This window comes from Syngnathus scovelli, chromosome 7 (genome assembly GCF_024217435.2).
Source record: "Syngnathus scovelli strain Florida chromosome 7, RoL_Ssco_1.2, whole genome shotgun sequence".
Classification (NCBI taxonomy): domain Eukaryota; kingdom Metazoa; phylum Chordata; class Actinopteri; order Syngnathiformes; family Syngnathidae; genus Syngnathus; species Syngnathus scovelli.
In genome coordinates, this window is record NC_090853.1 from 3,429,756 (window position 1) to 3,456,695 (window position 26,940).

General features: G+C 45.1%; 5 protein-coding genes and 1 long non-coding RNA gene across 11 annotated transcripts; 3 read left to right on the forward strand and 3 right to left on the reverse strand.

The window, feature by feature from the left end:
• The first annotated feature begins 964 nt into the window (after positions 1 to 964).
• Positions 965 to 6,027, forward strand: si:ch211-14c7.2 (uncharacterized). The gene is made up of 6 exons (XM_049726411.2): positions 965 to 1,341; positions 1,864 to 3,886; positions 4,248 to 4,390; positions 4,495 to 4,610; positions 5,025 to 5,139; positions 5,283 to 6,027. Exons 2-6 carry the CDS (start codon positions 2,077 to 2,079, stop codon positions 5,412 to 5,414), a joined length of 2,316 nt encoding a protein of 771 aa, XP_049582368.1. The 5' UTR covers positions 965 to 1,341; positions 1,864 to 2,076; the 3' UTR covers positions 5,415 to 6,027.
• Positions 6,028 to 7,191: 1,164 nt separating this feature from the next.
• kcnk6 (potassium channel, subfamily K, member 6) lies at positions 7,192 to 10,045 on the forward strand. Its single transcript, XM_049726425.2, has 3 exons — positions 7,192 to 7,682; positions 8,137 to 8,529; positions 9,505 to 10,045. Exons 1-3 carry the CDS (start codon positions 7,202 to 7,204, stop codon positions 9,705 to 9,707), a joined length of 1,077 nt encoding a protein of 358 aa, XP_049582382.1. The 5' UTR covers positions 7,192 to 7,201; the 3' UTR covers positions 9,708 to 10,045.
• A 37-nt stretch (positions 10,046 to 10,082) lies between these two features.
• sertad3 (SERTA domain containing 3) lies at positions 10,083 to 12,899 on the reverse strand. 3 transcript variants are annotated; one of them, XM_049726427.1, is made up of 2 exons: positions 12,732 to 12,899; positions 10,083 to 11,492 (listed from the first exon to the last, which is right to left on the reverse strand). In XM_049726427.1, the coding sequence occupies exon 2, from the start codon at positions 11,483 to 11,485 to the stop codon at positions 10,658 to 10,660; it is 828 nt and encodes a 275-aa protein (XP_049582384.1). In that variant the 5' UTR covers positions 11,486 to 11,492; positions 12,732 to 12,899; the 3' UTR covers positions 10,083 to 10,657. The 3 variants fall into 3 exon arrangements, with proteins under 3 accessions (XP_049582384.1, XP_049582385.1, XP_049582386.1); XM_049726428.1 differs by lacking the exon at positions 12,732 to 12,899 and adding an exon at positions 12,175 to 12,293; XM_049726429.2 differs by lacking the exon at positions 12,732 to 12,899 and adding an exon at positions 12,083 to 12,213.
• Positions 12,900 to 13,529: 630 nt separating this feature from the next.
• rsf1a (remodeling and spacing factor 1a) lies at positions 13,530 to 22,163 on the reverse strand. 3 transcript variants are annotated; one of them, XM_049726410.1, is made up of 19 exons: positions 21,997 to 22,163; positions 20,669 to 20,760; positions 20,490 to 20,582; positions 20,137 to 20,342; positions 19,932 to 20,056; positions 19,731 to 19,817; positions 19,113 to 19,643; positions 18,521 to 18,980; positions 18,222 to 18,408; positions 17,890 to 18,084; positions 17,701 to 17,805; positions 17,482 to 17,561; positions 17,366 to 17,414; positions 17,191 to 17,291; positions 17,051 to 17,112; positions 16,756 to 16,924; positions 16,389 to 16,600; positions 16,139 to 16,324; positions 13,530 to 15,983 (listed from the first exon to the last, which is right to left on the reverse strand). In XM_049726410.1, the coding sequence occupies exons 1-19, from the start codon at positions 22,148 to 22,150 to the stop codon at positions 15,286 to 15,288; spliced, it is 3,792 nt and encodes a 1,263-aa protein (XP_049582367.1). In that variant the 5' UTR covers positions 22,151 to 22,163; the 3' UTR covers positions 13,530 to 15,285. The 3 variants fall into 3 exon arrangements, with proteins under 3 accessions (XP_049582367.1, XP_049582366.1, XP_049582365.1); XM_049726409.1 differs by having other exon boundaries at positions 18,222 to 18,435; XM_049726408.1 differs by having other exon boundaries at positions 17,191 to 17,294; positions 18,222 to 18,435.
• A 502-nt stretch (positions 22,164 to 22,665) lies between these two features.
• Positions 22,666 to 25,913, forward strand: LOC125972610 (pannexin-1). Of its 2 annotated transcripts, XM_049726416.2 has the most exons (8): positions 22,668 to 22,957; positions 23,730 to 23,919; positions 23,991 to 24,106; positions 24,168 to 24,355; positions 24,424 to 24,702; positions 24,767 to 24,989; positions 25,076 to 25,298; positions 25,372 to 25,913. In XM_049726416.2, exons 2-8 carry the CDS (start codon positions 23,739 to 23,741, stop codon positions 25,458 to 25,460), a joined length of 1,299 nt encoding a protein of 432 aa, XP_049582373.1. In that variant the 5' UTR covers positions 22,668 to 22,957; positions 23,730 to 23,738; the 3' UTR covers positions 25,461 to 25,913. The 2 variants fall into 2 exon arrangements, with proteins under 2 accessions (XP_049582372.1, XP_049582373.1); XM_049726415.2 differs by having other exon boundaries at positions 22,666 to 22,957; positions 23,991 to 24,702.
• On the reverse strand, positions 25,319 to 26,804 carry LOC125972620 (uncharacterized). Its single transcript, XR_007482862.2, has 2 exons — positions 26,316 to 26,804; positions 25,319 to 25,482 (listed from the first exon to the last, which is right to left on the reverse strand). It is a non-coding gene; the product is annotated as an uncharacterized lncRNA (long non-coding RNA).
• Positions 26,805 to 26,940: the final 136 nt, after the last annotated feature.

The window sequence follows — 26,940 nt, forward strand, 5'->3', positions numbered from 1 at the left end:
AATACAAATTAACTAGTTACGAGATGCCGGGGTTCGTACGGCACGATTAGCATTAGCACAACTAGCAAATACCAACAATTTGTCATAAATTCGACATAAACGTATTTTTAACAACACACATGGCCTGCTAACAAGACATAATCGGAACGATAGTGTAATTTATTTATTACATACCTCTTAAAAAGTGAAAATTATTCGAGAAGAACGACGGTAACGCCACAGCTGGCGCCAATCAAGATTTTCCAGTCGACTTCGGAGTCATTGCCAATAGATCGCTGCACAATGGATGTGGAAAAACCATTAACAATATGCTAAACACGGTGAATTAATTATCAATCAACCCTTAAATATACTTAAACACTTTCAATAAACAACTATTTAAATAAAAAACATAACAATTTGGAGATATTTTACTCCTTACGAATAACAGCTCAATGGCCACTTAATTCAAGGCATTGCTAATCGATCGCTGCACTACAGATCAGTGAATTCGCCCTCTTAATCATCCCATTAACCAATATTCAAACGTATTTCCTTGTTTAATAACTTGAAATCTAAGTACAGATAATGGAATTCAATTATATTTTTAATTAATTTTATTTTAAATTAAAAAATATTGTGATAGTATTTTTTAATGTTTTTTATTACGCATTTTATATATGAATGACTATTCTAAGTGAAGTACTTTTAGGGAATAATAAAGATTAACAGTAATAATAATTCAATTCAGTTTTAGTTTTTCTGAGCGCTAAGGGATACAATAGGAACATAAGAAAAAAAAGCAGTATAATTAAAAAAAACAAGAATTTTCTGAAATAAAAATAGTTTTGATTGATATTATCGTGATTATAAAAAATTACATTACATTTTGACACTTTTGCATAAATTTTTCCTCCCTTTGAGTGACAGCTCGATGGGCTCCGCCTGCAGCCCCCGCCACTGATGGTTAGTGGGCCGTCCTAGGCAGCACGGGGGAGACTGGCTGGCTGGCTGGCTGGCTGGCTGGGGCTTGCGACTCTGCTTGTGCGTGGAAGCGAGATGCGGTGATGATGCGGCTGCTCTCACGCAGTGCATGTCGCAGATGACGCGCAATGGCCGCAGTGGTGTCGGTACTGGTGCCGCTTGGGGGGGAAGGCTGATGATGTTGAGGGAGGGCAAAGTAGGAGGAGGAAAGACGCCTTTGTGGCGCTGTCGTGTCTATTTTAAGCCAGCGTGGAACGGGCGAACATTCGGTGGATCATCAAGGCCCACAGGGAAGATGAGGATGCTGCACAACCCGAGGAGGACGCACAATTTCCTGTGATTACGATAGAATGCAAAACAATATAATCGTCAAATTGGGTGAGCAATTATTTGTATTCATATTTTTTTTAGTGTGTGGTCAATGACGTAAGTGACGTGCAAGCTTGGATACGAACGAGCGTGACGGCCCACAAATTGTGTCACTTTGTCTTCTACATGCACACAAGGGTTGTGTAAAGCTTTTTTTTTTTTACTCCACACGTGGAGCAGTTACTCCATCTGATGCCATCCGAAACAACAAAAAACATATATAAAATATGAGTCATAATAAATAGATTTGATGCAGTAGCAGCAGGATCCAATTTTCCTATTTAAAATGCAAGAGGGTTGAAATGATCAGCACGACGGGAGCTGCCTGTATGACTTTTTGTCCAAATGCAGCGTTTTTTCTCAAAAATATACACCCCCTCCCCAATTTTTTTTTCCTTGAACCAACTGTACTTTTCTGATTGAGTCACTGTATGATGCAGATTTTTTTTTTTTTTACATTCACTATAGCTTGAACACTCTTTTGCAAGCTTAAAGATGTAAATAAAAATGTTTTATGTTTCTTCGCCCCAGGTTGTTCATAAAGTGGGCCAGAAAGACTGCGACGCTTGAACTCATCCACATAAACTTCTTGTTACCTCCTGGGCGTCGTCACCAGGAGGACCACAGGGTGGCACGCAGAGGCCTCGTTTTTTTCAATTTTTATTTCCAAGCACCCTTTCGAGACTATTTGAATGACTTCTGACTGAAGTTGTTTAACAATTATTAAACAAAACGCCTCTCTCGATGAGGCTCACGTGGAGCGCCATGTTGCAAGCCAACAACAATAACAATTACCCGTGCCTGAAGGCGTCCCCTCGTGAGGCCCCTCTGAAATGCCCCTTGGGCTCCCAGCCACTCCCCAGCAGGCTGGAACTCGGCTTGGCGGACCTACCGCTCATCCGGGGCCTGCGAGCGTGGGCATTGTGCTCCAAGAACCGACAGAAGGGCGCCACTCCGCCGAGCGGTGCACCAGTAACACCCCCCACCGGTCGGAGGACTTCTTGTCCCAGGCCGGCGGATGTGCACTTGAGCGGGACGTGGGGTCCGGGGTATGGCCTACCCCAAGCCGGGGCGGGCGCCTTGGTGACGGTGGCCACTCTGAAGACATCCGAAGGCAACGGGAAAACGCAGACTCAGTGTCTCTTTCTGCGGAATGACAAAGGTTTGTACTCACCATGTGGTGGGATCAGCGGGGCCGGAGCGTGGCTCAGAGGGAAACCTGGTACTGGACGGCGGGACGTTTCCGCTCCCCAAACGCAGACTGCGGCGAGCCGAGTTCGAGTTCGGTCGGGTCGCAGATGGAGAAAGTCCACTCACCCGGTTGGCCGAGAGAAAAGACATCCTGATGGAGAAGTTGCTGAGAATCAGGAAAAACAAGGCAAAGCTATTCTGCAGCGTCTGGTCGGTACTGAAGAGGAAGGCTGTCGGGAACAAAGAGGACCAAGACAGAAAGAGGGAGCCTGTCAGAAAATCTGCGGACCAGCTGCAAGTCTTGAATGCCTTCAGAATACTTCCGATGAGGAAACCCTGAGGAATCCCAGTCACGTGGTCAGCCAAGATAAAAAAACTCTTGAGGATGTCACAGAAAGGGGAAACAAATTGGACCCGGTCTGCCAGACCAGTCTTGATGAGAGTCCCTGTCTCCTAGAACTGATCGGATGCTTTGAAAACGCTTTCAAGAGTGAGAGGAAGTCTAGTCATGTGGCCTGCCAAGACAAAAGAGTCCCAGATGAGGAAGTCACCAAGAAACAGGAAGAGCCAGACAAAGTCAGTCCGGAGCACCTCGCGAGTCCTGCATGGGGACTCTGGCAGGAAAGTCGAGAGCTGCAGAGTTCTGGATGCCATCGGAATGTTTGCAAAGAGGAAAGTGCGAGGAGAGAGGGCACTTTGTGTGGGGAGATAACGGGAACAAAGAGAGAGTTGGAAAAGAATTCAGAGGAGAACGAGGAGGGGAAGGGTCTCTGCAAGAATGGTCCATCTATTTTGTTGGGGCCCAACCCAGACGTGGAATTTTCTCACTCTCACTCGGAATGTAAGGCCGGCAAAGACTCCATAAACATAACAAAGAGACCAGATGAGGAAAAGAGAATCATCCAGACGCCTTTTGATGACATCACAGCCTCAAGCAGATCCATCGAGGATCCAGAAGGTGAACTTTGCCAGGTTGGGAGAGCGCTCGGAAACATTTGGCCTGACCCGGAGCCGGAGCACAATGTGACCAACACAACAGAATCTTCTTCAAGAAGAAACGTTATAGTGGACTGTGAGGAAGGGAAAGAAACTGATTGGACGCCAAATGAGGTAACTCCCGTTGGCCCCTGCCTGCATAATCCCACCCTCGCCCTGCCCAGCTCGGGCGCCATGGCAACCAGTCAGCCCTGCGTCGAGTCAGAAGAAGTAGAAAAAAGAGGCCAAGACGGGATAGAGCTGGAGAGCCGGGACAAAAAAACGGAGGAAGAGGAAGATGAGTTTGGAGGGTTTATGCAAGCGGATGGAGAAGAGTGCAGCCGAGGCGTCGCCGATTCCGTCCCGGTGTCTTGTGGGAGCTCAGCGGGTAAGTTTAGTCAACTTTTAGCATGTGTTCACGCACCGGACACTTCATTAGGTACACCACTAATAAGACCTAAAAAATAATAATAATTCTACATTCCCATTATTTACAGCAGTTGAAATCTTCTACATGAATAATAATGTGAAAAAAATTCCAAGTCAGGTCAGACCTTGAGGTTGAGCTGTTGGATTACATTTGTTTACTTCGACTCCTTTCATCTACCTAATAACATTTTTGGAATTATTGTTCGGGATTAGGCAGTCTTGTGCTTCTGGTTTTAAGGCCATAACGGAGAAATGGAACACGTCCAATTGTTTTATCAAATGGATAAATCTCGCATTTCAACATTGTGTGTTCGAAATAGAATTCGCCAGCAGTGATTGGAAGCCCACCTGGAAGGGAAGTACGGACACATGGACAGCTTTTCCACGGTGGGACCAGGGTCGGGATTCGGTGGGACAATGGTGGCCCGACGAGGAAAGGACGGATGAGGTAGATCACAAAGTGGTAAGAAGGTTGTCTCGTCATTGAAGGGCAAACACATTCCATGAGCGTGCCATGACAATGGCAGTTTACTTACATAAGACTGACGTGGTCTCGCCCTCCTGCAGGGTTTTCTCTTTGCCACGGCCTTTCCTTCGCTGCCCACCTCGGCCCCACGTCATCCTGCTGACGTCATTCCCACATTGACGCAGCTCCTCAGAGAAAGCAGCAGTCAGGAGCAGCGGTGAGTCAAACAGAAGATTTTGTTGATATTGGTGTAAATACCGCCCTCGTGTGGCCATGTGGCGAACTGCAACATTAAAGGGGCAGTTGGGGTGAAAAAAAGCATTCATCTTTTGAAATAGGAATTTATCATCTTGCTATTATTTCACTTGTTTTATTAGTCATAATTTATTGATAACCAATTATGTAATTGAACTTAAATATCACATTTTTTTATTTACAATAAATCAATGAAGACATTTTCATTTTGATGAAATAATATAACATGAATAATTATATCCAAATGAATTATATTTCATAAAATATATATTGTAGCCAATATTACTTAGTCTTCATAACAAAACGCACTTTGCCCACCCCTCCACTAGGTGGCGTTCAATGACATTTTTATGACAATTTCTTCATGACTCTTTAGGCTGTTGGATGGTTTACATGACGTCAGCAAAATGTCCATCCACAAACACAAGCGAGGTGTCAGCGTGTCCCGAGGTCTTCTGCTGAGCTCCTTACACGTGGAGCAGCCCAGCAGCGTAAGTGCATATTAAACCTACAGTGAATATAAAAAGTCTACACACCCTTTGTCAAATTCTTGTTTACAATACTTTGTCCTTCAGTGTTTGCAAATAAATTGGCTAAATTTTGCCAATTATATCTCGTAATTTCATGTGTACAGGACAACCGAGCCACCAATAGATGGTCGAATCGGCGCCCTTCCCCTGGACTACACTCACCCAATCGGTACACTCACAACGTGGTGGCCAAGCGGCGGCTGTCATATGACTACAACAGGAGTGGGCCAGAGTGACGCAGGCATCCGGTCAGCATTTAGTCTTTTTTTTTTTTTTTTTACAAACAAAAAGATTTCTGGACGAGGACTAGAAAATGTTAAGATTCACCACACGTATGAAAATACAGGAGATTGGTGTCACATGTAATACCCCGCTGCCACCACTTGTCAGAAATGATTGCTTCTCACCTTTTAGGAATTGTTGGATTTTTTAAAATGAGGACTGCACCCACCATTTTGTGTTTTTAAAAATAAAAAACACCATACCTGCTCAATGGTCAACCCTCAGTGATCACTTTTGGGCAGTAGATGGCGCTAAGGAGCGCTCACATGATATCTCTGTCATCTTTATATAAGGCCATGGTTTGTTTTTTGGGCCTACTCCTCCACATTTACAAGGTGGCCCCGAGCAGGAAGTCGGACTCAACTCTCCATTGGCTGTATTCCACTTTCTGTCCTTTCCATGCTGTCAATCAAAGTGTTGCTATGGGAACGTGCTATGTTTACTTTGTGGACTGAATGGTTGTCACTAGTTTGTTTGTGATGTCCTGCTGTGTTTGTATCATAACAATTTTCCATTGCAATGAGGAAAGCCTTGACCGGATAATCAATAAATTGATCCTGCTTCCTGCGTCTTGTTGATCAAATGACATTAAAAATCTAATTCAAGTCAGACCTCTAAGAAGAACATTTGTCGAATTCTGACCACTAACATGGACTCACAAGACCACTGAGAAAAAGAGAGCTCGGCTTGCAGCCAAAAAAAACACAGTGGACCTACTGTAAATCAAGTGTCTTTGAGGGAACATCTAAAAACTGTTTTCCTTAAAAAAAAAAAAAAAGATACACTGCGTAATATTCATCTATCTGGCTAGCTTACTAGTATCCATCAATCCTAGCTTATTTATATTCATGTCGCCTATTCTTCAGACTTCCCAAGATTGTTTTTCGCACGTGGATGTCAAGACTGCTACGGCTAGGTTGCGTTTTTCTCACCTCCCTGCTAATCACTTCTAGTAAGTATGTTTTATTTTTCTGCTTCTTTGAACTGCGAGGTAAGAGTTAAAAAAATTTGCTGAGTCAACAAAGCAGCAGGATGAAGAGAAGTGCTTTAAGCTAGAGAGGAAGGAAAACAAGGTTGCAGAAAAAGAACACCCTAAGAGTGAAAACAAGTTAGATGAGATGAGGTTGAACAAACACTCATGTGATTCCGAGGACAATCTGGGTGGAAAATAACAACAGCAAATGGATTGAGATCTTTGTCATGTGTGGCAGTCACAAGAAAGAAAATGTGCACGTTCTAATGGATTTGTTATTATATGCGTCAGATAAATTGAGCTTAGAAAGGGAGCACACAAGGAGAAAAAGAAAACTCACATCAAATGTTTGGTGCATTTTCGGGATAAGTAATAAAAACTAATAACACCAGTTCCCCAAATGGACATGCAACTGCTTAGACATGTCTATTAATAAGTGATGCAAGAAAAAAGTCTCTCAAAAAAACAACTATTTTTGTTTGAAGCAGTCATTTTGGAGTAATTTAAAGAAAAATACACAAAAAGAAATTAAATGAGTAAGTAATTTTAACTTTTTTAAAAATTAACACCTGGTGGGACAGAATTTTAGGTTGAAACTCAGATTTGGTGGTGCAGGTGTACCTAAAGAAGTGTCCACGTGGAGAAAAATACTGAATAAACTTTTTTTTTCCCCGCTCGAATGTTGTTTTTCAAACACGAAGCAACTTTTTGTGTGACGATTGTGTAACGTAATCATGTGATACCGTAGATCCGGGATGAACCTTCAGGATGAACCTCCGGGATGAAGCTCCAGGACGAACTTCCTCCTCCTGTGTGGGTGGAGGACGCAGGCGACGGGGCGGGGTCGTCGTCCCAGCTGGAGCTCGGCCCCCTCAAAGTTCCATCTGGGAGGTTGGAGTGTCTCCGACCCGTCCCGGTTTGGTGGCAGACATGCATCCCCTGGGCAAGTCGTGGCTGCTCCTCACCGGCTTTGTCATCTTCTACGTCATCTACCTCTTATTCGGTGGGCTGGTTTTCTCCAGCCTCGAGCGACCCGTCGAGGAGCAGCTCCGTCGGGACGTGGACGCCCTGAAGGAAAGTTTTCTCAACCAGAGCTGCGTGTCCGCCGCCGCCCTGGATCACTTCTTGGACCAGGTGCTGGCGGCCAACAGGTACGGCGTGGCGGTCTTCCCGAACGCCTCTTCTGACACCACCAACTGGGACTTGACCTCGTCCATGTTCTTCGCTAACACGCTGGTTACCACCGTGGGTGAGTCAGGCAAACTTTTTTTTTTTTTTTTTTAAAAATCACCTTAACCTTCCTCCTGCAAACTTTGAACTTCTCGAAAAGTACCAAGAAGAAGCTTGGTGGAGGAAACTCCATTTTGACTTAAAGTTGCCACGTGGGTTCTTTTTGTTTCGTCACAATCGTGGAAGAAAGAAAAAAAAAAAAAGAAAAAAACACGAACTCGTGAGACCTTCAGGCTCAGTAGTCTTTCAAATGCTTTAACCAACGCGTTTTTTGTGTCATTGAGCGGGAAATGTAAATAGATTTTAATAGTAGTAATTAAACTCAACATCTGGGACGATGAATTTAAATATTCCGTGATTTCCGATTGTCACTGAAGGCAACACTAAATCATCTCGATAGAAATGGTATTGTGCAGGTCGACTCTATTCAACTTTTTAATAGATGTTTGAGAAGATAATTTTGTTTTGTGCAGGTTATGGTCATACTACACCGCTGTCGGACGTGGGCAAGGTCTTCTCCATCGTGTACGCGCTACTAGGCGTGCCCTTCACCATGCTTGTCCTGACGGCGTGCGTGCAGAGGCTGATGTACCCTCTGGTGGCGGCCCCCCTCAACCAGCTCCAGCGTTGCGGCCTGGAGGCCCGTCCGGCAGCCGCCGTGCACTTCCTGTTGTTGCTAGCGCTGGTGCTGCTGATTCTCTTCGCCGCTCCGGCGGCCGTCTTCCGTACCCTGGAAGACGGCTGGTCCTTCTTGGACGGTTTCTACTTCTGCTTCATCTCGCTGTGCACCATCGGCCTGGGAGACTTTGTACCCGCCGCCAGGCCTCAGCAGGATTTGAAACAGCTCTACCAGGTTGCCGTCATGGGTGAGTTTTTGAGGTCAGAATTTCTCAACCTTTTTGGACCCCAGGGAATAAAAATCCTCAAGATGCACCACTGACCAAAAACTGGAGGCTGGTGTCACACGGACTTGCGAAACAAAAGGGCAGACTTACTCGTGACTTCCTGGCATGCGTCCTTGAGAAATATTTATATCTCCTGTTAAGATGGACATGACCATCCAATTTCCTGTCAATCAGTCAAACTGGTTTCAGGCTTCAGCATGTGCTTCTCGAAGCGACTGCTCTGTTCACGGCTGATTCTTTGTTCTTCAGAACATCACATGAATGTCTGGGTGGCGGCGGTCCTCTTCTCCGCGTCCATCTTCTTTAATTTAATCAGAGTGCATGCTGAATGGGTTTTTTTGTCTCGAAATGTACCGTTTTTGAGAATGATGAGGGACGTGTCAATTGATTGTTTTTGGCTGGGTATCGTTGGACTTAAGGATTTAGCGCTGAACAGGCTCGGCTCTAGAATGGGATTTTTAAAAAAACATGAGACGAGAAACTAAAATCAGGACAGATTTTGAGGGAATGCTATTCCTGGAATGTCTGTAAAAGTAGCTTTGCTAATGTTTGCATTGAGCAAATATTTGAGTTTGGACCTTTTGACTGGGAATTTTTGGTTGATTTTTTCACGTGTTGGAATCTCATTTGGATAATGTATTAAGGGGTATCACTGTTACTTTCAATTGCTTCAAATCGGACAAAAAAGTGAACTAATCCTCCGGCCACTGTTCACTCTTGGTCATAATCCCTTGGTCTTTAATGGCTGCTAGGTTGTGGGCGGAGCTTGTTGCTTGCATGTGACCGCATGACCTTGAGATCACAGACCTTGTTATTGTCACCTTTGGCATAAATTTCTCTTATGAGATTTAAAGGAGACATTGTTTTAGTGTGTTGAATACAAATTGTAGCAAACTCACATTTTATATTGTTTTTTTTTCCCATCATGCTTTGCAGTCTACCTCTTCATGGGTTTGATGATGATGTACCTTTTGCTGCGCACCTTCCACAAGATGGCCGACCTCCACGGCCTGACCACCTTCCTGCAGTTGCCGCGTTGCGAGGAGTCCGACCAAGATGAGTTCCGCGAGCCCATCGTGGAGAAGGGACACACCGCCGCCCAAAAGCGACCCTCGTACAATTCCATCGGCGACCGGTGACAGGTGAATGGACGCTCTCCCGAGGATCTGAAAAAAAAAAAAAATTGAATGAGAAGTCTTGGACTTTTCCAGGATGATTTGAGGTATGCAATTTTTCGATGAACTTTCAAAGGAAGCCTCGCATCCTCAGGACGGTCCCTCTGATGCCAAAGTATGTTTTTCATATTTGTTTTTGATTTTTTTTTTTTTGCATTTCACAGCTCCTTATAAAATGTTCATGATGATTTAGGGCCAAATGTTTAACACTTGAGAGGCACTTTAATGTGCATTTTAAGTGAAATACTGTATAGTTGTTTGAATTGAATGCAGATTGGTTGGTAATAAAGATGTTGAAATAAGTATTGACTGGTGGTGGAAGGGACAGACTAGACAGTATTTTCATTATCACAATTTACTAAAATAGTATGGTGAAAAATCAATTACAAATCACGTCTTAAACAGGAAATACAAAGTGGACATTTTGCCCTTCGTTTTAAAACAAGCATGAAAAATACGAGTGAAAACAAAGACCTTTTTGAGGCTTACTGAAACTTGTAGGTTGTAAACACTTGGTGCCAACAGACAAAAAAAAAAAACTCAGTGGCGCATATTAACAGTTAAAGATGTCGATTTAAACACTAGGTGTCAATGAACAACAAAGTAATGCATCCTAACAATTAAAAAAAAAAAAGTGCAGTTATTCCAGCAAGGAAAAAGGTCTGAGAGCCTTTACAGGAACGTGTGTGAATACGAAACAAAAATGATAAGACATGCTTGATAAATATGTGACGAAACTTTTCTTCACGGAAGACTCCACACGTTTTAGTGTTGACACTTGTCAGCTCAGGTTCGTCCGGTAACAGATTCATAAAGTTGCTTCATTGTCCACGGGCAGATAACGAGACTATGGATTGCTCAAATGGCTTTACATAATACTTATCAGCATTAGAATCAGACACCCTGATACCCTCTCAGGATTCGACCAACATGGTCATCAAGTGCTCAAGATCCAGTCCGTCCCTGAATGAGGTCGGTGGTGAGCTGAAGGACGAGAAGGACGGCAGGCCCTTGGCACTGTGGTACGGGAGGTATTCCCTGGAGAGGCATTCATCATTCCTCAGGCCCAGAATCCCCATGTCCCTCTCCAGCTGGGATGTGTCTATGTCCTGGAACATGTCCTCAGCTGTGACATCCTTCAGGTAGCTGGAGCGCGCCGCCTCTACACCAGCCTCCCACTCCATGGGGTCCTGAGTCCCTCGGACCTGCTGCCTCGGCCAGAATCCGCCAGCGTCCGAGCAGGCCTGCAGGTTTTCCAGGGACCTGAGGGCTGCCCGCGGGGACGGCAACTGCACGCTCACGTCCAGGCTGGAGTCCAAGCCACTGAGGATGGATGAGATCGCGGGGGAAACGGCGAAATCAGGGTCAGCGGACAGAGAGCTCCAGTCCTCCGCGTCATCCGACGACGCACCACCAGATCCCACCCGCTGGCATTTGGCGGGGGACGGCAGGTCATTCACGCTGTTGGCTATCGGTTGCTCTGGCGACGGATGGTCGAGTGGAAGAGGCGCCCGGATGTCAGGGGAGGACACTCGACACGCTTCCACTTGCCGCAGTGTGTTGCTGATGAGGACGGACCGCCGCAAGCTGGGCTCGGGCAACTCTTGGTCCCGCTGATACTTGTGCAGGGAGACGTTGAACACAAACTGACGTTGACGCTCCCACGCTACAGCGCTGCCGCCACCCGGAGACTCATCGGAGGACTCCGACTGGAGCTTGCGCTTGTGCGTCTTCATGATCATCTTCACACTGCAGGAGAGGGAAAAGTGGTTAAATTATTTTGGGATTAATTAAGTCTTAATGAATTCTGAGTGGAGAGTCGTTTGGAAAGAAATCCAAAGTCACTTTAAAAATCAACAGCTTTAAATTAAAAACGAGCTCAGTTTTAACATAATGGACATTCCAAGACTGTGAAACCACTAATACACATTGCTGTGCGACATATGTTGTATTTGAGTCTCACAAAATTTGTACACACATTATAACAAGATGCTAAAGCTAACATGGCTACCTATAGCACCTGCCCCGCCAAAAACATCCCAAATGTAACTTTTTCAGCGTTATTATGGATTAAATAGTTGGTTTGAACCATTTACGTATATGCGGGGAGAACATTTAAATATGCTTGCGTCCAAATTTGCCTTTTTTTTAACAAACATAAAACACAAGACTTAAAAGAAAAAAACATCTGTGTTGCGGTATAAATGACGTCATTGGGTGCGAGTTTCACGTACGCAGTTATAAAAAAAAAATTACTCATGTTTACGTAACTAACCGGTCAAAGGATAACTTTAAACGAATGGGGGTGGAAAAAAACGCGTCAAAGTTCAAACACCGACCTGTTGCTTCTCCAGCTCCTGATAAGTGTTCATTAACACTCACTCTCTTCCTCGCCTCATAAGCAGCAATGTTGAACGTAAAAAATAAATACCGTATATACGCGTCGGATTTTAAACTTTAAACACTGCCACCATTTTCTTGCTTCCTCCTTCTCCCGCCTACGATTTGAGCAAAAAAAAAAAGTCTGTGTTGGAGAGGTGCATTATGGGTAATGCAGTTTTAGCATGGCGGTCATACGGTGGACGTTTTTTTCAAAGTAAAATAAAAAGCTGCAAAATACGATAAAATCACACTCCGCGTCAATGGTACACATATACAGACACAATTAGTGATTTTTTACCGTTGTGTTTGTTTAACTGGCGTGTTTTATTACACGTTGAGTCGCCGTAATTCCAACACGATGACATCATCGACGAGGAGAGACTCCCATGTGCTTCGCCGTGCTAAACTTTAATTTAAAACGAAATTAACGCCTAGATATGCGCTTCAATTCACTGTAACAGATCGGTAACAAACCGGCAATAATTGAGTACAATTAAACTTTTATGAACTTCAACACGTCAACGGGCGGGGGTGGGGGGGGCAACGTCGTTCGTACAAGATGACAGGAAATACAGCATTTAATGTTTAAATGTCACGATATCTTACCTGGAATAAGAATCGTAGTTGCAACGAAACCACGCGGAAGCTGTAAAAATAGTGAATATAGTGAAAATTTGGCTATTTCAATTTTAAAATCCGCTGTTCGACCTTTTTGCCACATGAAACTCCTTCAGCCAATCAGTGAGACAACTTTCCGCCGGATGTTAATCATCACAGGAATTTCAAAACAAACTTTTAAAGCCCTTGAAAGTTTTGAAATCACCTTGATTATGAGTCAAACAACATTTAGTTACAAATTTCTGAGTGTAATATATTATGAACTGTCTTTTTTTCGGTAAAGGGATTGTAGCAGGTTCGTTATGACTGCTCACTAGATTTTATTTTGAAGGGAAGACTCATACGGCGAATTTTGGTAGTGCGTGTGTGTTTTTCCTGGGCGTGATTTTGAACTTGGCGGGAGTTGCGTAATACGTATCGATCGTTAAATTAAGCAATTAAAGCGCGACATCACGTATTTAACACGTAATTCAACGACTCCTTTTGCTGTTATAAGTGTGACGTTTATATCACAGTTGGACGAAATAAAACGTGGTGGCCTTGTTTTGACGACTCATGCGCAACAAACGGAAATGACGCATGGACTCCTGGCTTTGTAAAAAATAAAAGAAAACTTTCGAAACACCGGAAGTGTTTACGTTATGCGCATGATAGCGTTTGATCATATTTATGACAATTTACTCAAGTGTTAAAAAAACCTTTCTTTTCTAAGTAAATAAGGGATATTCGTGTACCTATGATTTAGTCCAATTACCACACAGAAAAAACAGACATAGTTACAGTGTCTTTTGAGGAGATGCTCGCAGTGCTGGTTTTTAATAACTTAGACAACATTGAGGTGACACTACAGTAACAGAACAACAGAGTCACACGTCCTTGTCCAGTCCGTTTAAATCCCGACTAAGGTGCACTTAGGAAACACGACCATTTTTTTTCCTTTTATGTCTGATTCAGAGTCAGGGGATTTGTTCACACCTAGGCGACAAAGTGAATTCTCTATAACAAAAACGGTAGAAAAAAAAAAAACAGCATCCGTAAAACCTGCAGCTTGAATATAAAATATGAGATGCAGAGAATCTACATTTAGTGGCCAGAGGAAGGGACTTCATCATTTAGTTTTGGCTTGACTTTACCAAGCTAAGAGCATAAAACAAGCACAAATGATGTTCCAAGAACTTTGGGTATTGAATATACAGTAACTACAGCACTGGCTTTTTTTTTTTTTTTTTTTTTTTCCTGCGACAAATAATTGCAGTTATTTACATTTCATTCCAGTGGGACATCTTTCTGTAAGCCAAACTATTGCTGCGGCTTGTAAAAAAAATAAATGATAGTATAAACATCCTTAGAGCTCGTATGGAACGTCATTTGAGCCTTTATTCAATATCTAGTCACTTTAAGGACAACTGCATGCTACTAGTGAGGCAATACTGCACTAGTTGACACCCGTGTGCTATTAGTTCTCGGAGTGAAGCTAAACTAGCACACAGACTAGTATCATATAGTTGTTCGAAAAGTTTGTTGATTGCCTTAGTAGTGAGGATAAAGCCCATTCAAGTACAACATGGGACCTTAATATGGAAGTCATATTTTTTTTTTTGCAATTTTTTGTGCCCCCACTAATCTAAACATGGTATAATGATTAATATTTGCAGAATATGAATTAGACCAAAAAAACCCCATCTGATTTTAGCCTCAGGGTGCTGCCATTTTGTCCTGTACTGCCACCTGCTGTCAACCAAAATTGACACCAGTGTCCATGGGAAGATGACCTCAAAAAAAATTGCGTATTAAAACCAAAACATTGAAAGGGGGTGTCGCAATTATATAATTTTTTAAAGCCTGAGCTTGAGTGATAATTACTGAATGGAAATTTACTGTCCATTTATCAATCAGACTAATGCAAAGTGAAATGAGAGCTCCCCTTCTACCTGACATCTTTATGGCCGTCGGGGGGGTGGCATCTATCCTCTCCGCTTTTTAAGGCGTCTGTCTCAGCGTGTCAAACTGGGCCTCCACCGACCACCGCAACATTCCTCCTCCTTCATTGAGAAAATAGAACACTATATTTTACAAGTGGACTAAAATGCAACATCTATTATTTTACAAAGAGAAAGTGCACGGCCGGGCCACACGCTATGTACAGCAGTGTCGAAAAGTCACTTCAAGTCAGGCGATCCAGAGTGCGGAGGCCGGGGGGGGGCCATTGAACAAGTGCTGCGAGAAGGAAAGCGAAGCTCGAGGGGAGAGTCAGGTCTGTGATAATCGTGTGATCACCTGCCGTTTTTTTTAATGGTCACAACAACCTGTTTGGATGGAGGGGATTGCTGGAACTAGCGTTCTAGTAGCTTGGTGAAATAAATGATGTTGTACCATTTTACAAAGTGTTTACCGACAAGTAGGGAGCGGTCGACCGATAAACAAACTTAATAAACTAATTACAATTGTTAAAAGCTCAGCGAAAGCTTTGGGAAAACGTCTCCCCTGGACCTATAAAGTTTGGGAACCCCGGGTTTAGAAAGCGGAAGCGACGAAGAACGGATCACGAGAGCGGACTGTTGTGGACAGAGTTTAACGAGTCTAACTTGGCCTCTTTGTCTTCCTCTTCCTCGGCGTGCAAGGGGCCGTTGTGTTTGTCCTGCCCACCCGCCGCCGCAGCGTCCCGGGGCGCGCCGCCACGTGCGGCCCCCTCAGAGCTCCCGTGTTCGCTTTGTCCTCCTCGTTCCTCGTCCCCAGCGTCACTGTCGTCTTTCGTCTCCTCCGAATCCTCTTCCTCCTCCTCCTCGTCTGAGTCAATGCGGTTGAGTCTTTTCCGGACGGGTCGGTCCTCCTCAGAGGAGGACTCCGATTCGTCGGACTCGTCCTCATCTTCGTCCATGGAAGGTCTTCGCTTCTTCAGCATCTGAGCCAAACGCTTACGCCGCTGTTGGGACAACATCTCCCGTCTCTTCCCTCTGCCCATCTTCTCCGGGTCATCGTCCTCTTTACCCGTCCGCCGGACGTCCCTCCTTTCGTCGTCGTCTTCTTCCGAAGTTTTCCGTCGACGCCTTTTCTTTCTGGCCTGGCTGTCGTCTTCTTCCTCCTCCTCTTCCTCCTCCTCTCGGTCGTGTCGCCTTTGCTTGGCTTTGAAACGGCGAGCGCGGACGTCATCCTCTTCTTTTTGTCTTCTCTGCTTCTCTCGCTTCCTCTTCCCCCGATCGCCTTCATCCTCTTCCTCAGAGTCCCGTGAGGATGACGATGCTGGGAGAACAAGTATGATGATTTTAAACATTTTAAAATACACATTGGAAATTATCTTGATAGACTTGGGCACATTACAACTTGCGTCCAAATCCAGTTTAGGAATGAAACTTCCTGTACGTGTTATGTTTACGATTTCTGTGGGGAGCACTGACCGTCACTGTAGTCGCTCGAAAAGCGTTCCTTACGCGGCCGTCCGCGCTGTCTCACTTCTTTCTTTTTGGCAGACGTCCGCGAATTGTCTGACGACTCCGACGTCTCCCGGTAGTTGACCTGCTGCCGCTGGCCGCGCCTCAGCCCGCCGCGCGCTTTGTCCGACATGTCGCTGTACTGATCGGAGTCTGTCAAAGAAAAGCGCGTGAGCGTGTTTGAATCCTGCGGCTTCGTGGGCTCCATGAGACTCACCTTCGTCGCTGCCCTCCTCCTCTTCCTCAGAGGAATGTCTCCGGCGCCGCCGTCCGGGCGGCCTCCCGACTCTGTGTTTGGTCCTGCCGACTTTGTGTTTGGCCACTGCTTTCGCTGAACGTTTGGGCCGCGTCGCGCTGTCCCAGCTGGCGCCGTCCTCATCGTCATCGTCGTCGTCGGCCCCCGAGCCGCCGAATTCTTCCTCCTCAGAGCTGAACAAGGAAAAGTCAGCAAGATACAGTTGAGAATAATCTTAACAAAAAAAAGCAATTCATTAAAAAGTGTATAGTGTAAAATGCGTACATATTGTATTTAAATAATTAATACATGAATGATAATTAATAATATATTAATTTTGGTATGTCACCTGTTGCTGAGCGTGAAGTCGTCTTCACTCTCCGCCGCCGTGCTGTCGCTCTCCAGGTCGTTGAGACGCCGGCGCTTCCTGTTTTGCGCGGCAAGCATCATGGGCCGGCGGCGGCTCGCCGTGCCGTGTTCAGATAATGCCCCGTCGGCGGCGATGTCGCGGCCTTGCCCTGACATCGGCAGCATTGGCATCATTATTTTTTTTTTTTATTAAAAAAAACATGGAATGTTGTTTGTTGAAACAAAATAAGGAAATACAGCAAAAAACACCAGCGAGTGAACGTGGACCAACTCACCAGTGTTGTCGCCAACGTCTTCCTCGATGGCTTCGTCGATGGCGTCGTCAAAGTCGTCAAATCTGAATCGCAAATGATCACATTTCGTTTTTAGACCACAAAAACCAACGATAAACACATTCGCCAACAAAGTCAGTCACCTGTAACTGATGTGCTTCCTCGTTCTGGTTGACCTCCTCCCTAGATTCTTACTCTTCTTGGCATCCTTTTTTTTGGGCATCTTCTCATCTTCCTCATTTCCCTGCTAAGACACAATAAAACTCGTCACTCTCCATTGCAAACTTGAAGGCGTCTGTCATTTTGCTGTGGACTCACGGGGATGATGTTCTCCACGCTGATCCCCACGTACACCAGCCGCTCCCGTCTGACACAAACAGAGATGTGTCACTCCATCAACTCATTAGTGTACGTGTGTGTGTGTGTGTGTTTACCTCCTCTCAGCACGCTCTCGCTTCTTCAGCGCGCTGTCCAGGTTCAGCAGCTGCTCTTCCAGTCTTTCGCACAGCAATTTCTACAGACACAAAACATGGGATATTAGCAGCACAGCTAATGTGTTAGCATTAATAAAACCATTTGATTGGCCGCATAAACTATCCTAGCATTGTTTCAATGTTGACACCACAGGCACCAGAGGCCATATTTTGACTTACGTGCTGGCAGGGCGGGCAGAACCACTCGCCATCAGGGATGAGCATGAGTGGCGGTCGGAGACAGGCTGTGTGGTATCCGCTGTCGCACGAGTCGCACAACAGAATCTAATGATGACAAATGAGCTGAAGCGTCAACAAACCTCCAGCGATGACATCATTCAGGCGGAAAAAAAAAAAAAAGGTGCGTACAAGTTCCGGGTGGTTTGGAAGGCCGCAGTGGGTGCAGGCGTCCTCCTTGGGAACGTCCTCGGACTGGCAGGAGTCGTCCGAGTGGCTTCCTCCTTCGCTGGGCTCCTCGCTTCCTCCAGGTTTATTGGCCTCATCTTCGTTGTGTTTGTGGCGCTTGATGTTGGACCAGCGGGGGTGCCGATGTCTCCGTTTACCCTGAACATGTAAAAAAACAAAAAGCAGCGGTGGAGAGTTATAGATTAATTTTTTTTTTTCCCCCAGTCAGATTTGAGTGTCCATGTGTTGCTATGCAAGTGCAATCTGCCCATCGAGTGTAGAAGAAGCTACGTTACCCTGCGCTTCCTCATTTGGTCGACAGCTTTTGCTTTTCTGTCTATGCTAGCACCGACACTCTGCTCTTCATCGTCGTCTTCTTCCTCCTCCTCCTCCTCTTCTCCTTCCACTTCTTCTTCTGCCTCTTCGCCCTGCTTTTGTTGGCCTTTCTTTTTTTTCGGGCTCTCGGCCGCCTTGGAGCTTGGCCTGTGAGGTTGACACGGCAAATGTGCACTATAAAACACGGAACAGCTAATCAAGTTCTGCTTTCTAGAATTTATGTGGAGAACTTTAACGACAGGTGAGGAGGGTGACAAACCTGGAAATCCTGGCAGACCTCCTGAGGGAGCCCTCCCCCTCCGACGACTCCTTCTGCTGTGCCTTGGCCTTCAGCTTGTTCCTGCGATGAGGCGGGATCTTAATTTTCAGGCGAATTCCTTCCTTCTGGAGCTCCGAGGAGGCTTCCTCTCGTGGCCGCGGCTTCTCCCCGGCACTCTTCTCGCTTGACTGATCCGGTAGCTCGCCATTGACGCCGTCGTCTTCCTTTAACTCTGCTTGCACTTCTCCTAAAGTACTGACGTCCATCAGGTGTTCATCTTGGCTTGCTTCTTTTTCCACCTGAGGTTCTTGTGTGCCCACGTCAGCAGCCTCTCCCGGAAGGACACTTTCATCGGTTTCTTTGTCGGCACTTGTGTCCGCATCTTGGTCGACGCGTGCGGTCTCCACGACGATGGGATCGTTCCGCACCAGCACCGACTGGCGTCCCACCTCCAGGGTTCCTGCGCATTTCAAATGTAAAACTTCCACACCTAGTAGAAAATGATTTATCTCCACTGTGAAACTTGCAATTATTGACAGCGAGCTAATTTTCCAGACCGGAAAAACGAATGAAATAAAAAAAAATGGCGTACTTTCCGTACTTGCGTTGGAACCCTGCAGGTTCTTCTCTTCCTCTGCCGCTTTGCAGCCATTCGCTTCGTTGGACGTCGGTCCACGGATGACCCCCACGTGATGCGACACTATTGACGATCTCCCGTTAGTCAGCTCGGGGTGGTTTTGCGCCACCGCTGCTGACTGACCGCCAGCTGGTGCTGATGTGTCCTTGCTTTGTATGACCGAGGGATTGCACACTATGATGCTGCTGCCGCTGCCGTTGTTGTTGTTGTTGAGGTGGTTGTCATGGTAACTCTCGGCTAACTTCAGCTCTCTTTTTTTCAGCGGTATCTTAGCCTGTTGGCTGCTCCTGACTACGGCGCGCTCTGCCTCTTCCTCCTTGTTTGCTTCCTGCTTGGGCGCCGACGTCATGACGACAGACACGTCCCTGCAATCTGATTTGATGACGGAGGTGATGGTGCTCACGTGGTTATCGATAAGAGGCGCTTGATCGCTGGTCTCCTCCTTTGCCTCCTGCTTGATGCTCGCCGTCTGCTCCGTGTTTCCCACTAGAAGCAGGCGAATTTTTCCCAACAAAAATTCATTTTTTTATTTTAACGATCTACAGCAATCCTTGAAAATACCATACAACGTACCTTGTTGAAGGGGTTTCTCCTCTTCTTCAACTTTCACATCATCAGCAACATCCTCTGAGGTCTTGTGGAGTTTGCCGTCTTCATCTACTTCGATGCCACACAAGAAAGAATCCATCAATTGACTTGTGCGTCATATTAATTTGTGATTTCAATATTTTTAGGGGGTAACTTGAAAATATTCAATATTATTTAGTCACTTACCTGATTCTCTGTAAGCGGGACTGCTGCTCCCGGACTCAGCCAGTTTCTCCTCTTGGTCCTGGTTCAGGTTGGGAAAGACTTGGGCCTTTAAAAGCTCCAGAGCATCAGCCAGGTCGTTGCGAGTCCTGAGGCGACCGTCGGAAAGAACGCACGGGTTGAGAGAAACGCAAATGGGATGGCAAAACCAGTCTTTTGGTTCCAGTACCTGACGATGCACCTCCAGGTGGAGCCGTCCAAGTCGTCCTGCTCCTCCGTGTACAGCCGTATGTTTTGCTCCTGGTCCAGCTGTAACCAGTACATCAGGCCCTGCTTGTCCCGCCCGATGGGCTGCAGGCGCATCTTGTCCGGCTCCTCCTCATTGATCACCCCTTTGAACTTCAAGTTGTCATCAAACTGGCACTCGCAAAGATACTGAGAAAACACAGACAATACAATCGATTCCCATCGTCACAAAAACTTTATCCCATCACATATTTATGTATCTGGTGAGACGGGCACACAATCTTTGAGAGGTCTGATTGCAACACTCTCCTCCAGTGCACTAGATGATTGTCATACTTTGAGGATGCTGGACTTGCACTCCATGGACATATCCTGGTAGCCGTTCTGTTCCAGCTCCCATGCCCAGGCGCTGTTCAGCTCCTGGCAACTCTAGAAGAAAATAAACATCAGATTTGGAAGCCTCACTCTCGCGCAGATCACAAATCAACTTTGGACCGACTGCGTGGTTCACTTGCTTTGGCCAGGTATTTTTCCCAACGCTCCGTTGTAACGGTCTTGCCGAGCTTTCGGAGCAGTTTCACGTGAAGATCTACGAGAGGTTTGGGAACTGAAAAAGAAATGGAAAAGAACTGAAAATTCAAAACTTGAGAAGTATGCACACATGGTCCACTTGTTTGGACTACTTTCAACTCAATAAATGCTATATGAGAATTAGACGATGGATAGAAAGACGGAGAGAGAGAGCGAGGGAGATACAAAGAAAATGTGATTTCAGACTGTCGCCGAACTGAGCTTCGATGTAATTGATTATAACATAATATCAACAGTAAATTTAAGTGCAACCAAGCAGATAGATACTTCATTAAAACAATAAATTTAAGTAGATATTCAACTGTGGTTGGAAGCATTGTCGTAAATCGCGTTTACGGCGTAGCGCGACATTTAAATTTTCAATTAAACTACTCGATTTACAAAGCAGGCTCAAGCAGTGTATAACATTGAAGTAACACTTCCGTTACGATTTATTACGCCAAAAACATAACAATAACCATAAATTCAGCTTGTTTCAACTCTCAGCATCAATGCTAACTTCAGGAGCTAGTTAGCTGTGAAGGCCCCTACTGCGCATGCGTACATTTGACAGCCAGCGATTCGCATCTACTGTTTTTATCTCTACCCTCTTTTCTTTCTTCAACCGTGACGACTACAAAGATGTAAAACAAACAAACAAGGTTGAGGTTGGACGTCAGCTTAAAATTCAGTTCCTGTTGCCTATAGCCGCTGAATTAAAGCAAAAAAGTACACCTGACTCGAGTCGGAGGAGCTAACCAGACTCCATCATGGCTACCTTCTCTTATTCACATTTACACATTTAAAGTCTTCCTGTTGCTCGTCTTCTCTTTAACACACATTAAGCTTCGTCTCAACACTTTAAAATAACAATGGACTCCAGTGAACCTCTAAATTATACTCGTTGCCTTTTTATTTCCACGTCAAAATGAGAGTAAATGTTTTTAAGGGGCGCTAGCTTCGTGTTAGCTTCGACCGTTCCTCCGCGTTCAAACTTGAGAACTTGTTTTGGGATTGCTTGTGTGTCAAATGGCGCTGGACTGAAAAGCGAGAAAAGCAGGACTAAAATGTCGCCATGTGGTGCAGCGTCCTAAGTAGACTGGTGATGTTCACCAGGGCCAACACATCTTCCTCACCGTCACCATCCTCGCGATGATAGTGGTGATGGTGCCCGGGTGCCCCCCTTCTCCTCCTCCTTCTCCTCCTCCGAGTGTCGCAGCTTTTCCGCCACTTCTTCCCTTCGCCACAATATTGACAAAAATGAGCCTCTCACCTGACGTCTTGTCGCGTAGGTAGTCCTCCATTTGCGGGAACGTCATCTCGGGCAGGTCGAGGACAGCTCCGTAGCGCTCCAGGAACGAGCAGACCTCCGCGAAGCTCGGGCACAGCGCCGGTTCGGAGCTCCTGAGCAACGCCGGAGCAGCCATCTTTCCAGGCGGACTGAAGCGGGAGGGGAGGGCCGGCCGCGTTTGGGAGGGATGCGAGTCAAAGGGAATGAATGGGGCACACGGGCTGGCAAGGCAGCGGTTGTAAAAAGACAACAACTTCCGGATAAACTTTTCAGAATAAAACTACACGCCCCAGAAAACAGTTTTTGTGGGCTGATATTTTTTACATTGATAGCAAATCTATAGCGATATTTTAGGTGTGTGATTGTAACTTGACTCCAAAGTGAGACGTTCGGAGTGCTAAAAATTTATCGCGATAGAAAAACAGCAGCAGCAATCCTTCTTGTTTTTTGCCTTAATTAAGCAAGCGCGCACAATAAAACAATATTAAACTGCTCAGTGTAAACTCATTTAAGTTTCCGAAGCATAACAACGTTTTAAATTAAAAGTTGGTGTTATGCAGCGCGTCTACAACGTAGAAAAATAAATACAAAAGCAATATATTAGATCTCTAACAGTTGTGTGCGTCTTACCCAGAATCCTTAAAATTCCTTTAAACAATACTCGTCTTTCTTCATCCTAATAAAGTAATAATTTAATAAACCCTGACAAATAAATCAAATTAAATTGCGGGTTCAGCGCGCTGGTGGTTTTGAGAACTTTTCGATGAAGGCATCGCCGTAAAGAATACCGGAAGTGATTTCATAGTGAAAGTGATCTTTTGTTTCAGCTGTTGTGTGTGTCGCCGTCGCCGGGCACATGTTCTTCTTTAACTCATCCTAGTTAACTCCAAACGTGTAAACAAAGTCATGTAAGAGTAGTAAACGACTTGCAAAGAGCGGAAAGGTGAGTTCTCATTCATTTCGCCAATTTTGTACATTTAAACTAGCCGATTTTGTAAATTAATTCAGGAAGTAATGAGTGATACATTCAGGTACATTCTGCAAAATGAAGATTACTCACCTTGTTAAGTTTGCCGTGAATGCAACTTGTATTTGTTCTTGTCGCATCTTGTGTTGTACTTATTTTTAGCCTACAAGCAAACAGCTGCACATGCAATTGTGCTGCAGGCATTTTTCCAAAGTTTCTACTAACTCATTATTAAATTAAATATAAATAGTGAATGCACACACTATTGATTCTAAGGGAAATCTATCTATTCTATCATTAGATTGATTACGATCGTGATTACTCTAGATCTTTTTGTTTACTTTACTGATCACGCAAGAAGTTAAGGAAGTTTTCTTCGCGCGATGTTTTGTAAACACGGTACTTCACGAGATGAGTGTCGCATGTTAATCAGATCACAAGTCATGAGTCACATTGGGCGTCATGTTTAGCAACTTTAACCACACATCTGGTAGTCTGCATACCATTGTCAATGATTGTCTTATGACAAGCTACCATGTTTATCAAAATAAAAAGCTGCAAGTTTTAACTAGTGTATTGATAGCACTTATACAAAAAAAATATGGAATAGCTCAAAAACTACTGCCCTGGTTGACTAAAATGTGCACACCAGAAGGAGCCACATAATGTCTAAAGCATAAATCCAAACTATTTGACTTGATATAAATCTAAGATCTTTTGATTGTGTTCTTCCTAATTTTTATCCCAGAGCGTGATCATGGCCATCGCCCACGTAGCCACCGAGTACGTGTTCAGCGACTTTCTCCTGAAGGATCCCAACCAGGCTCGATACCGCAGCGTACGCACCGAGTTAGCGGTGGACAAGATGGTGACCTGCGTGGCCGTGGGCCTTCCTCTCCTCCTCATCTCTCTGGCTTTCGCGCAGGAAGTATCCGTCGGTCAGTGCCGTCTCAATCTCCAAGAACGAGAAAATAGCCTGCATGTCTTCACAATGTGGAATTTGTTACAGGGACTCAGATTAGCTGCTTCGCTCCCAGCAACTTTTCATGGAGACAGGCGGCGTACGTCGATTCGTACTGCTGGGCGTCCGTGCACACGCACACGTTGCCCTTGTGGTTGCACAAGGTACCCGCTAGCTTACGCGGTCACACTCGTGCTCAGACTGACACGTGTGTTTTGGCCACAGTTCTTCCCGTACATCCTGCTCCTGGTGGCCATGCTGACTTACAGTCCGGCATTGTTCTGGAGGTTCTGGTCGGCGCCGTTGTTGCAATCGGACCTTGGCTTCATCATGGAGGAGCTGGACCGATGTTACAACCGAGCTGTCACGCTCGCCAAGCGAATGACCACCGACGCTTTGCAAGGCGCCGACAGGTACTTGAAAATCTTGCTTTGCTCCTTTTCCACTCCGACTATTCATTACCGTCGTCACAAAATTGCAGCGATCCGACGGAGGGCTGCTTCAACTACCCATTGGTGGAGAAGTTCCTGACGACCAAGCGTTTCTCTCACGTGCTGCTGACCCGCTACCTGCTGTGCCGAGGTCTGACGTTAGCCACGTTGCTGTGCGCTTGCCTCTACCTGGGCTACTACCTGCGCTTAGCCTCACTCACCGACGACTTTGGCTGCACGCTGAGAGTGGGCTTGCTGGTCAACGACTCCACTGTCCCGGACAAAGTGCAGTGCAAGCTCATCGCCGTGGGAGTCTTCACGCTGCTCAGGTACGTCCTACATGAGGATAGAAACAGAGATTTTGAAAGTATGATGGAAACATTCTCCTCCCAGCCTGGTCAACTTGATCATCTTCTCTGGGCTGATCCCCTTGGTGATCTATGCCAGTCTCCGCCCCCTTCTGTGTCACCGCCACGCCCACTTCCTGGAAACCTACCAATCGTTGCCCACGGTGAGCGTCCTGCCCACCCCCACCGGCCAATGGGACGACCTCTCCCTCTATCTGCTCTTCCTGGAGGAGAACATCAGCGAGCTCAAGTCTTACAAGTATATCAAGGTCTGGACGTGTATGGCACAAAATTCGACATATCACTCCTTTTTTGCCCCTATGACATTATTTAATGATATCTTGATTGTGTGTAGGTGCTGGAGTTGCTGAAGAAAGGAGGAGAATGTTCCGGTGAGGACTTTGACGCCATGGGTTTGCTGAAGACACTGTGTCTCGTCAAGATGGACACCGTGGACGCCAAGAAAGCCGCGGCCAAACCTGACCAGCTCGTCATCCACGAGGAAGAGCCGAACAAGAACAACAGCGCAAGACGCAACAAGCACGAGGATGAAGGAACGGTGGGAACCGAAATGCAAGGTAGGATGCTGGACAGGAAGTTTATTTTGACAGTGAGTTTTATTTTGAAAGGTCTAAGAATAATTTTTTACAGAGTTAACGCCTTTGGTTCCTGGAAACGGCGATGTGACGGACGGCAAAACAAACAGCGGAGGCGGGGCTCTGCGGCAGCGGGCCATGTGATTGGCTGTCTTTCCCGGCAAAACTGCATAACGACACAGATATGCAAATATCCATCCAGCTCATTTGCATGTTGTTTCGAAATACTTCTTTATTATGGAATGTACCGATGTAGTATCTCAATAGGATCACATGACCATTTCTCCCATCCATAAACTAATGACATCATCAGAATGAGACTTGAATTTTTATTTACACTGTTTTTCGATTGTTAAAGTAAATTTCATTGTGTGTAATGTCAAACTCATAATGCTAGTTTGACTCTGGATATACTGGAATAATGTAAAAATAATAATTACAATGGCGGTACAAAGGATTATTAACACTAGAATGGATTATGGTGCTATATATCACTCATCTGTTTTGGTGCATCTTTTATACTGGCCACATGAATGTAAAATGGACCCTAATGAAGTTACTTGGGATATTTTGCATTAAACTTTTTTTTTAAAGTGATACCATTTTTTGCTTTGTGTTGATTTATAATGTCTTTCTATTATGTTGTCCGTGTAACCAATATGGGGTAGTTAAGGATCAAATTATTTAAATAATTCATTATAAATTTGTTCAATATTTAATGATTAATGGCAGCGTAAATCTACTCCCAGCAGTACAATCAACCGCCACTAGGGGCACCACGTTTCTCTTTTGTTTAAGAAGGCTTAAACAAATTAAAAAAAAACTCAAATCCTGCCACAATTAAGAATATCATCAGATAGACGAGATAAGCAATAAAAAAAATTCAAAAGAGTAGTCTGTACATGAATTGATGTTAATGTGCCAAAAAGTGAACCAACTTAACTCCTACTCCCCCAAATTTATGCACCCATATTTTGTACACTGGTAAATTTCACTCACTGATTGTCTGGATGAGCTGGGAGGCGGCTTTGAGATGTCTCTGCAGTGGCCATGCAGGAAGAAGTTGGCAGAAAAATTGAAGGTAAAAATGGAAAAAATTGAAAAAGGTCATGTCCGTCCTTGCTTGGGTCCTGGGTCATTCGTCGAGGTCCGGGTTCCGTAGACCCGCAGGCATGACCCACAGTGCTTTCACAACCAAAGAGGAACGAGCACGTGGCAGGTGAGTCTTGTTGTATTAGAGTCCTGACGTGCCCATGTGCTCACCTGTAAAGTAAAGAAAGGTGAAAGGCCTTGGCCCTGACCCCAAACTAATGCCATCATCAGAATGAGACTTGAATTTTTCTTTACTCAGGTGACAAAAAGGGCCTGAAGCAGTGCAGAGCAGAAGGGAGCTTCAAGAAGAAAGTTCCAGGAAGCAAAAGAGGAAGTGATTCGGTTTATAAACTCAAGAAAACAAACCCGCCTCCCGCTCAAGGATAGGCTGAATGACGCAATGTCAGCCCATATGCAAATAGTTGTTTTTAAATCTAGCTTTGAAATCTAATCAACCATCCAATCATTTTCTAAATATATATATTTTTTATTCTGGCATTATTTGTGAATTTTCCCAAAAAGAAAAACAAGC

Coding starts and splice junctions, on each gene's coding strand:
- si:ch211-14c7.2 (XM_049726411.2), top strand. CDS start 2,077: ATGAGGCTCACGTGGAGCGCCATGTTGCAAGCCAACAACAATAACAAT. Junction 3,887..4,247: donor GTCTTGTGGGAGCTCAGCGG/GTAAGTTTAGTC, acceptor TGTTCGAAATAG/AATTCGCCAGCAGTGATTGG. Junction 4,611..5,024: donor AGCAGCAGTCAGGAGCAGCG/GTGAGTCAAACA, acceptor ATGACTCTTTAG/GCTGTTGGATGGTTTACATG.
- kcnk6 (XM_049726425.2), top strand. CDS start 7,202: ATGAACCTCCGGGATGAAGCTCCAGGACGAACTTCCTCCTCCTGTGTG. Junction 7,683..8,136: donor CACGCTGGTTACCACCGTGG/GTGAGTCAGGCA, acceptor TGTTTTGTGCAG/GTTATGGTCATACTACACCG. Junction 8,530..9,504: donor CTACCAGGTTGCCGTCATGG/GTGAGTTTTTGA, acceptor CATGCTTTGCAG/TCTACCTCTTCATGGGTTTG.
- sertad3 (XM_049726427.1), bottom strand. CDS start 11,485: ATGATCATGAAGACGCACAAGCGCAAGCTCCAGTCGGAGTCCTCCGAT.
- rsf1a (XM_049726408.1), bottom strand. CDS start 22,150: ATGGCTGCTCCGGCGTTGCTCAGGAGCTCCGAACCGGCGCTGTGCCCG. Junction 17,113..17,190: donor AGGAAGCACATCAGTTACAG/GTGACTGACTTT, acceptor TTTGCGATTCAG/ATTTGACGACTTTGACGACG. Junction 15,984..16,138: donor TTCGAGCGACTACAGTGACG/GTCAGTGCTCCC, acceptor TTGTTCTCCCAG/CATCGTCATCCTCACGGGAC.
- LOC125972610 (XM_049726415.2), top strand. CDS start 23,739: ATGGCCATCGCCCACGTAGCCACCGAGTACGTGTTCAGCGACTTTCTC. Junction 23,920..23,990: donor CGCGCAGGAAGTATCCGTCG/GTCAGTGCCGTC, acceptor AATTTGTTACAG/GGACTCAGATTAGCTGCTTC. Junction 24,703..24,766: donor GGAGTCTTCACGCTGCTCAG/GTACGTCCTACA, acceptor TTCTCCTCCCAG/CCTGGTCAACTTGATCATCT.